This window comes from Betta splendens, chromosome 1 (assembly GCF_900634795.4).
Source record: "Betta splendens chromosome 1, fBetSpl5.4, whole genome shotgun sequence".
Lineage (NCBI taxonomy): Eukaryota > Metazoa > Chordata > Actinopteri > Anabantiformes > Osphronemidae > Betta > Betta splendens.
Window position 1 is genome coordinate 13148766 of NC_040881.3, and position 9588 is coordinate 13158353.

General features: G+C 41.0%; 1 protein-coding gene across 2 annotated transcripts; it reads right to left on the reverse strand.

Moving 5' to 3' along the window:
- hand2 (heart and neural crest derivatives expressed 2) lies at positions 1–7465 on the reverse strand. Of its 2 annotated transcripts, none has more exons than XM_055511161.1 (2): positions 6270–7465; positions 1–149 (listed from the first exon to the last, which is right to left on the reverse strand). In XM_055511161.1, exons 1-2 carry the CDS (start codon positions 6888–6890, stop codon positions 129–131), a joined length of 642 nt encoding a protein of 213 aa, XP_055367136.1. In that variant the 5' UTR covers positions 6891–7465; the 3' UTR covers positions 1–128. The 2 variants fall into 2 exon arrangements, with proteins under 2 accessions (XP_055367136.1, XP_029008625.1); XM_029152792.3 differs by lacking the exon at positions 1–149 and adding an exon at positions 467–2310 and having other exon boundaries at positions 6270–7430.
- Between the last annotated feature and the right edge of the window lie 2123 nt (positions 7466–9588).

The following is a 9588-nucleotide window of genomic DNA, read 5'->3' on the forward strand; positions in this document are numbered from 1 at the left end:
CATGTGTAACATGCTGTCTATTTGTTTTAATTGCAGTTATTTTAACACAATTTTTAAGTCTTACCTTATGATTTCCTGTAGACGTTGTTTGAATTGCTCAGCGTTTCCCACATGCAACATACAGCACCTCAAACAGAACAATTCAAGACCTAAAAGAAATTATAAATATGTATTACAAGTATTATAAATAATAAAATACACCCGTTTTATATATTTCTGTCCTATGGATGTCTGGTTCTTTGGTCCCCGGTTTCTTCTTGCCCCTGTTAAAGTTAGGTTTGCAAGATTAATGCACTATCATTAGGGTCAAGTTACTTGTACACTATCAATTAGGCCACTGACATCCCATAAAACATGTGAAATGTATACTATATACTTAGGTGAAGCACTGTTGTGTATTATAAAATGTTTATATATTAGAACAAAACTCTTAATATAGAATTAATATAAGGAAGCAACTGTAAGAAAGCAGTTCACATTGTGTCAGTTACCATGTTGCCAGGTGGTGGTTTATTAAAATAACAACATAGATTACATCCTATTCAGCACTATTTAGCCTCCCATCACACCACACCACAACATAGAAGGTCTCACCATGACATCACATTTATATCTCAAAATTGGAAAAAGGAACAAAAGAGAGAGGAAGAGAGAAAAAGCTTGAAATATTCTGTACAGTAGTTTGTCAGTTAGGAAATTCAACACCCATTTCTCCAAACCATCATCTCTCACAATTGGTTAATAGAAACACAGAGGAAAGGGACTTTTGGGCGGCTTTAGAAAACTGGGTTATTGACTGTTACTGAAGTTCTTCCTACTTGTTAAACTAGAGGTCACTGCAAGCCTGCTGTGCACCATACTATGTAACAACATTCCATCCTCTTGTGGCTCAATGATGTATTTATTTTAACCTTTGGAGGTTGAGTGGAAGTCTTATACGTACTCATCTTCTGAACCACTATCTTTGAAAGGGTCGAGGACACTCTTGTGAAGGTCTGCAGCTTGGACAGGTCACCAGTCCATCACGCGACCACATGCAACATACAGAACAAGACCACTCACTCGCACGTACACTATACTGGGATTTGGAGTCTTTAATTAACCTGACTGGAGTCTGTGAAATCAAACCCTGGTCGTTCTTGATGTGAAACAAGCGCGTTCTGCCCTGGATCATGCACAGTTAGAACAAACTGAGATGTGTACAGACACGCTGGTTGAATGCAGGTGATTTCACCACTGGCTTTTTATAAATCAGCTAAAACAACAAAATTAGTGCTTTTATTGTTTTGTGGACAAAGGATACTCAGGATGCTCTGCAAACTGGTCAGAATATCTATGGTGTAGTATTTTTCCATGCTTAATCTTTTCCACCACAACGTTGTTTTTAGGTTGTGGCTGTAATGTGCATGACTCAAGATGGAAACGTGACAAATTGAACCACACACTGGAACTGCATTTTTTAACTGATATGTTGTGGAAAGATTATTATTAAAGAACATTCAGAATATTTCATTTAAGTAAACTTAACTACTTTGATTATTTAGAGGGTATTTTAATTAAAATCAGACTCAGTGTGTCTGCTGCTACAGTAGTTTCACAAAATGTAATAAGATTTCTTGATAATTGTCCATTATTTCAGCTTCCTTGAAATAATTACACAAAGTGATTACACAACACAAATTAAAGTTTTAATTGGTTTACTATTGAGGTGAAGGTGAACAACCTTCACTTGAACCCCACTGAAGCTGGCGTTTTTTCTTTATTCCTGCTTAATTGTGCAGTTTGCCCCGACAATCCCCTCTACCTTATGTGTAATTATTAGCTTAAAAAATTAAATAATCTTAATACTCTACTTTTAGGGAGAGCGGTTGAATTAAAACGCATTTAACGTATAGTCAGAAGACAAAACGGGATATTATGTTGTTACGGGAATGCCATGCAGTGAGCAAACTAGCAATAAATAAATAACGTTTTATGATGCGCAAACAGAGCTGATAAGGGCTGGGACCTATGGTCATATACAGCACTGGCCGTTCTGGGGTAAGTGATGAGTGAAGTTGAGAAAGATCGTGTACAGTCTTCTTGCAGTTGCAGATCGCCGGTGCGCGTCGTTGCTGCACCGTCGCCTCCTCGGAGTCTAAACGCGGGGAGAATGAGTTCTCTCTGCGCGCAGGAGTCCTTGAGGCTCTACTGTTTGAGTTCTAGAGCCCAGACATGTTGGGGCCATCCTGTTCGTCCTTTGCCCTTCTTTTCGCTGGCTGTGGAGGACGACGACGAGGACGACGATGACGTTGTTTTAGGAATCGTCACCTGCAAATATGTAACATTTAAGACCTGTTATTAATAGATAATAACGTCTTTATGTTAGATAAGAAAGAAGTAAGTATAATAGATCTTGCAAATGAAGAGGCAGAACAATGCGTTCTCTAAATATGCAGCAAGATTCGTTGTAAGCCCAAAACAGCAAAAATATCACTGAGATCAAATTAATACTAAAGAATAAAGTAACACAGCCATTGTATATATAAAAGCAATGATATAGAGTATATTACTGTTTTATGTGACTTTCGTAAACCAACAAATCAGCAGACATCACGGACGAGCGTCAAAAATAAAGTGATAAAGTGAGAGTTAACACTGCACAACGCCTGGGACTTGTGCGTTGTAGAACTTTATAACTTTACAAGCCCTGTACTTTCAATTGTTCGCCTCTAATGTCTATGTCTTAATAATAAAACTATAGACGACAAATATCATTTACGATTTGATAGGAGCAACAAGCTTGATAGAGAAAGTCAACGCTTAGACTGCGGATCTTTGCTAAATTAATTAATTATAATTGTTATTTATACTATACTCTTAAGAAATCATAGATTCCTAAACTTTCGTAGCGCCGGAGACACAGTGCAGTCAGATTTCTGTTTATCTTCCATTGATTGAACATTGTATTATCTGTAAAATATAAAGTGTAATGATTGATCACTTTAAAGTGGTGTGAAACAGGGCATGCTGTGTTACATGAATCTAATTTTAAATTAAACAGGCTACTGAGGTTTTTGCACACAAAAAGGCCTGAAGGAGAAGCAAAAGCCACGAGGTGCGATGACTTACGGCAGGCTCAATCACGTACGTTTATTCGTTTGGAAACTATGAAGTAAAAGAAAATATCTAACTAATAAATAATTTAGGGGCAGGTAATTACTGTCCTGGTTGCCAAATTCTCACTTATTTAATACTTTAATGTTTGAATGATAGGCTAGTGTAAACGCACAGCGATTGGTGAGTATGGATGGACGCAATGCAAAGCCGTGAACACGTCAGCCCAACAAACGTTTTACACGTTTCTAAACATTTTTTTAGATTAAATTAAACATTTAGCTATCAGCAATATAATGCATCCTAATATTATTCACCACTTATAAAGCAACAAATATGCTACTCATACGAGAATAGAGGGTATCCTGTACAGACTTAGAAAAGCCGTAAGATCCAACTAAATGTTTTTTGTTGAAAATAAATAGGAAAATTCAACAATGGGTCCAAATTTTATAGTGTTTCACATAATAAAGCCTAGTCTCGTGGCGGAGCTACGGTCTGTAAGAGCGGGTTCTGTTCCTGTTTCAAAGGGGTTAACAGTCTAAACAATTAAGATCACATAAGCATATAATTTAAAAGTAGTGGTGTGTTATCAACATTAATTCTTTAATCGTATAATTATGAGTGGAAAGTGTGGAAAGTGTGGACACATTATTTAGCTCTGTGGAATTGCGGCTACACTGGGGCGTCTTCACGTGTTTCTGCAGCTGCAGCTCTTTGCGATCGCGGGGCCCAGCGGCCCGAGCGGAGCCCCAGCCTTCCCTCTCTCTGGACGCGTCATCCAGCTCCCCAAGGAGGCGTCCGAGAGGCATCCGAAACAGATGCCCGGCCGAGCCACCTCCACTGACTCCTCTCCGTGTGGAGACGCACGTGTAGAGGTGCTCAGAGCTCCTCGCCCTCTTTCGACCCTGCGGAGGAACGTGATTCCGGCCGCGTGCTTACGGGATCTGGTGCTTTCGGTCATCACCCAAAGCTCCCGACCCTCGATGAGGGTAGGCACGTAGTTCGACGGGTACATCGAGAAGTTTGCCTTTTGGTCCAGCTGATTCCTTATACAGTCACCTTGAGATTACGTGGGATCAAATCAATAAAAATAATACACCCGAAACATAAATTATTGAATGCATGAATAGGCTAATAACAAATGCATTGTTTATAAATAACAAAATGTATTGGAAAATCAGACCTGTTCCATTAATAAATTAGTATGATGAGTGAATCTCAATACAATTTTTCCTATTTTTCCTATATTTTTTAGATACCTTGTGGGGTTTGAGGGTCAATCAACAGTAGCAGAGTACGAATTAAAATATCTATATTGTTTATCTTAGATTAACTAAATGTCAAAATCCTTTGCACGTACTTATCTAATGCATACAAAAATCTGTGGCTTTGGTAAAAAAATGAATTTATTTCTGGTCTATTATATCATCTATATATCTATATTGCACTACATACTGAATTTAATAATCTATTTGGCATGAAATACAAAAGATGATTGCTGTTTCGGTTTCATTTTATGGTTTGTTTTAATTGTCTGCATTGTTCGTTCATTTAATTGTTCTGCCGCACAGAGGATCCAGAATGTGGTGATGGTGAGCCGTTTATGACTATCTGTGTCACAAAAAGTGAATTAAAAAGTAGTTTGTCAGTTGTTGTAGCTTGCATTTTTTTATCATGCAAAAATAAATTCAAAAAGGATGTAAATGCGTGTATTTGACTTCAGCAGGAGTTTTAAAAAAAGATATAACTCGAACACAAAGGAAATTTGTTCGACCCCGTAACGTTTCAGCCATATGCAGAGCTGATCAAAGGTATGTGGATAATAGCCCTATAGCCGGTTGCTAGGGCAACCAATAAAATAAATAACAGCACTGGGGCTCTATTGCTGAACTCTTCTGGTCCTTCTGACCCTAGTGGCTCCACGCTGTCTGACAACGGCAACAAGTCTTCTGGCTCAGATTTTGACTCGATTACTATTTGGATTGCCATACAGGTCCGATCCACGCTTAAGCGGTCAACTCCATCACCAAAAGTACACATTTAACGTGGTTCATGCATTTATACACAGAGATGACTATTTTATCTTTCTACGTTCTGTCACAGCTGCGTTAGATAAGACGACGTCCACTGCAACAAAGCGATTTTTGGTTCATCGGCAAAGGAGCCACTGCTGTATTTACTTGGGTTTACACTTTCCGTCAAAGCTGAAAAAGGAATATTCCTGACATAGTAGACAATTTACAGCAATTGAAGTGACGTTAATCCAGTCTGCCACACACTGGCAAAACATTAGACGTACTTCTAACTACATCTTGCCAAGAACTGCGGTCGCTCCTATTTGACTCATCATAACGTTATCCTTTCAGAAATGGTGCTGACTTCGTTTACAGCTTGTAAAAATAAAGACAATGGTGGTCGTGAAGCTTGTAAAATGGGGGATATCTTAATTTCAAATCACAATAATCTCACAGCATCACATCTCCATAGGCCATTTATAATCTGTAGATTTTGTACATCTATTTTAACAAAAGAGCAAAATAGGTATAAATAACATGCAAAGACAGAATCTGATTTAAATGAAACTATTTAGGATTTTCGTTCGACTGGTCGACACAAAATAAAAATAAATATTATTCAAGAAGCGCTGAGTTCACACACTACAGTTTAAGGCCTTTGGGCTTTGTTTTGCACGTTTGCAGTGTTTTCCTTTAGCTAATGACAAACACGTTTCAACAGAAAAAAACTAAATGTTACGTTCAGTTAGTGTACTTTTACTCTGAATATTAAGTTCTGCAGAGGGTGGGCAGATTTCTAATCTAAAGAAAAAAAACACAGCGACTACATTTAAAAAAATATAACGTAGCATATTTAGGCAGTTATGTGCTAATTGATGTATTTATTTACAAGTCCTTAAACGCTAGCTGTTAAATCTGAGAGTTTCTACTTTTCTTCTGCTTTGAAAAACGGCTCAAAAACTGCTCTGTCTACGAGGGATACACTTTCAGTGTATTGTGACCAGGCCCTCTGCTACTTTATATACCTATAAATCAAAGTCGAAAACGGCACACTTGTATCTAACCCGGACAGTCTTAAATAAACCCGCGTGGAACTCAGACAAATATTTTGGTTGATGTGCGGAGAACAGATCACGTGTGTTACGCGTCTCCTACCGCCTCTCGTTTTCGCCGCTCCTCCCGGGCCTCCGTCTTTTTCAGCTCGGCCTTGAACGCCTGCGTGTCGCCGTGCTGCCCGTCCTTGTCCAGGATGTCCATCAGGTAGGAGATGTAGCTCGTGGCCAGGCGCAGGGTCTTGATCTTGGACAGCTTGGTGTCGGCCGGCACGTTGGGGATGCACTCCCTCAGCTCCGCGAAGGCCGAGTTGATGCTCTGAGTCCGCCGCCGCTCCTTGCGGTTCGCCGTGGGTCTCCGCTTAGTCCGGGGGTGCGTGTGGTGGTGAATGCCCACGTTAAGTCCGTTCACGGAAATGGTGGCGGCCCCGGTGACCAAGCCGCCGTGTCCATAGTGGTGGTGGTGGTGATGGTGGTGGTGGTCTAACACGCCCGTGGATCCGCCGCTGCTGTTGCCATGGTGCTCCGGGCTGTAGCCGGGCGTGAGGCTGTAGTCGGTGGGGGACATGTCCGCGTGGCTGATGAGCCAACTGGTGAAGTAGGGGGGAGCCCCGGTGTCCTCGTGACACCGACCGGCGGCGGCGGCGGCGGCGTGCAGGGAGTAGTGGTGGCTTTCGTGGTGGTGCATGATCGGGTGGTGAGGGAAGCCCGACACCAGACTCATAGTGGCGCACGCAAGCACACCCACGCGCGCACACGGCCGAACGCGCTCCTACGCACACGCGCGCGTCCTCCGCGGATGCCGCAGCGTCAGGCGGCCGCGCTTACCCGTTTCCCCGTTCGCCGGCTTACGCTCGCATGGCTCGCGGCGTCGGCTTCCCGGCGGCGTCTGACGGAAAGTAGCGCGCGGAGCAGCGGACTGCGCGCAGCTCTTCAGTGACCCGTGAGGCCGCTCAGTTCTGCCCGAACTCCTCCTCCTCTGATATTATTACTATCCCGCTTCATTGCATTATAAAGTCACAGAGGCGCTTATTGACTGCTTATTGTCCTCTTCTTTTAGAAACTCGTTGCGCGAATTCCTTATTTCTCCATAGGCTCTATGTTATAATCTCCTCCTTATGATGTTTTACCAGCCTTTGGCCAAAAAGCCGCTTGCAGGCAGGACCAATCTCTACAAAGCTATGCTATAAAGGGTCATTACTGACTGGCTGATGCAGGACTACCGTGAGGTCTGTGTTAGAGAGAAAGAGAGGGAGAGATTTACTAGTACCGGGGAGGGGGAACCCATTTCTTAGCAGCCACGGAGCGGCGATGAAGCCCCGCCCCCCTCTGGCCCGGTCCGTAGCGTCTGTTTATTGTCTTTGAGCTCAGTGGTCTGCTGGTAGACCTGGTGGCGCAAACACACGCCGCTCGGATTCCACAGCCGTTAAATAAGAATAGGGTGAATATCCCGTTTGCCTTAACAGCAAAAATATATAAGGTTGGTATATCCTGTATCTGTAGTTTTTCTCTCTCTTTTTATATGAATCAAATTATAACGACTCGTTTTTTTTGTAAGTGAAAAGCCACCAGTCATATTCTACAGTTGTCATTCCTTTGTCATAAATTCATTCACCTTTGTTTTTATGGTAGGATAATGAAAAAGAATGAAAAATTGGAATTTATGTCTTTTTTTAAGAAACACGTTATAAAGGAATTATAGCCAATACGAATTGCTGTACGAATTGATTTTGAAAAGTGAATCAACGTTGATCAAGCGTTGATCAAACGTTGTTTAAATGTTGCATCAACGTCACAAAAACAACTGACAATATTTCAACGTTAATTAAAAAGTATTTATTAACCTTTTTACAAACATCAGCATTCAACGTTGTTTCAGTGTTGCATCAACAACAGTAACTGACATCATTTCAACCATACTTTAACATTGAAGGTCGGTTGATTGTGTGTTTGCTGGGAACCGTCTAAAACATCAAGCTGTCACGTTCCACAGCGTTGAGCGGAAATAAAATATCAAGTTGAAGAAAACAACTAGTTCAACAAAGTAAGTAGACACGTTAGGTATGAATAAAATGTGTTATTTTTTTCTTATTTGAAACTATTTGATACGTTTTAAAATGTACTTTAAACTGCACTTTATCTTAGATTTATAGTTAACATTTGTGCCAGTGAGGGAATAATGCAATGAAAGATGCAAATCAGGCAGTGCAACAAAGACTCATGAACACTGTGCTGTATGTAAACTAAGGGTCATGGCACATCAATGGATGCTTGTCTATGTCCACTAATATTCCATATTAGTGTTTTTCTCACATTTGCCATTTTAATCATAAACCCAGGAGTTGAAGCCAGTTTAAAACTGAAATAGACGTTACAGTATGTGTTTGACTGTTGGTGGTGGTTTTAGACCGTTTTTATTACTGGTGTCTTAATCATGGTTCTAAAGTATGAAACAACTCTGTAGTTTTATCAGTTTCATTCGTGGAACAGCAGTTAAATATGCACACGTGGACAAAATAGCTGGTACCCCTCTGTTAATGAAAGAAAACCCGTGCTGCTCCAGTTGTCTCAGGTTGGAACGGTCCTTCTCCAGATGTTTCCACAGATGTTCAATAGGATTCAGATCAGGGCTCATAGAAGGCCACCTCAGAATAGCCAAAGGTTTTGCTCTTATTCATTCTTGGGTGTTTTCAGTTGTGTGTTTTGGGTCATATTCCCGTTGGCCCATGACCTGCAACTGAGACCGAACCTTCTGACACTAGGCAGCACATTTCTCTGCAGAACGCCTTGATAGTCTCGGGATTTCGTTGTACCCGGCACAGATTCAAGACACATATGCAGGAAAGCAGCCTCATAACACAACTGAGCCTCCTCCATGTTTTATAGTATGGGGACAGTGCAACCTTTTTGCATCTGTGAACATAGAGCTGACCTGTATTGGACGAAAAAGCTCCAGTTTAGTGTCATCTGTCCAGAAGACATTCTCCCAGAAGCTTTGTGGCTTGTCCACGTGCGTTTGTGGCATTTCCAGTCTGGCTTTTTTAACATTGCTTTCCACAGTGCTGTCATCGTTGCTCATCTCCCATGAAGTCCACTTTTAATACACCTTCAACATGCTTGTCTATGATTTTGTCCCTCGCTTTCTGTGGTCGTTGCATTTCATTAGTGGTATTTTCTGTAATACGTTTGTGCCACAATTCAAAAGCAATATCTGATTTTCATTGGTTGATTTTCAGTAATTTTTTATTTATTATTACTTTTGTAAGTTTCAAGTTATTTTCATGCCTTCTGTTTTTTTTTTTCTTTCAATATTACATGTGTAACAACAGTTTTGTCCACTTCTGTATATTTATCTGCTGATCAAGTAAACTGAACTGTGTGTAGCTCTCACTTACAGGCAATTTAGAGTCCCCAGTTAAAGG

What these genes read in the sequence shown, in the direction of transcription:
- hand2 (XM_029152792.3), bottom strand. Translation starts at nt 6,890, where the DNA reads ATGAGTCTGGTGTCGGGCTTCCCTCACCACCCGATCATGCACCACCAC. An exon ending in AGCGGCGAAAACGAGAGGCG is followed by an intron (nt 2,311 to 6,269) that starts GTAGGAGACGCG and finishes ACATATTTGCAG; the next exon opens with GTGACGATTCCTAAAACAAC.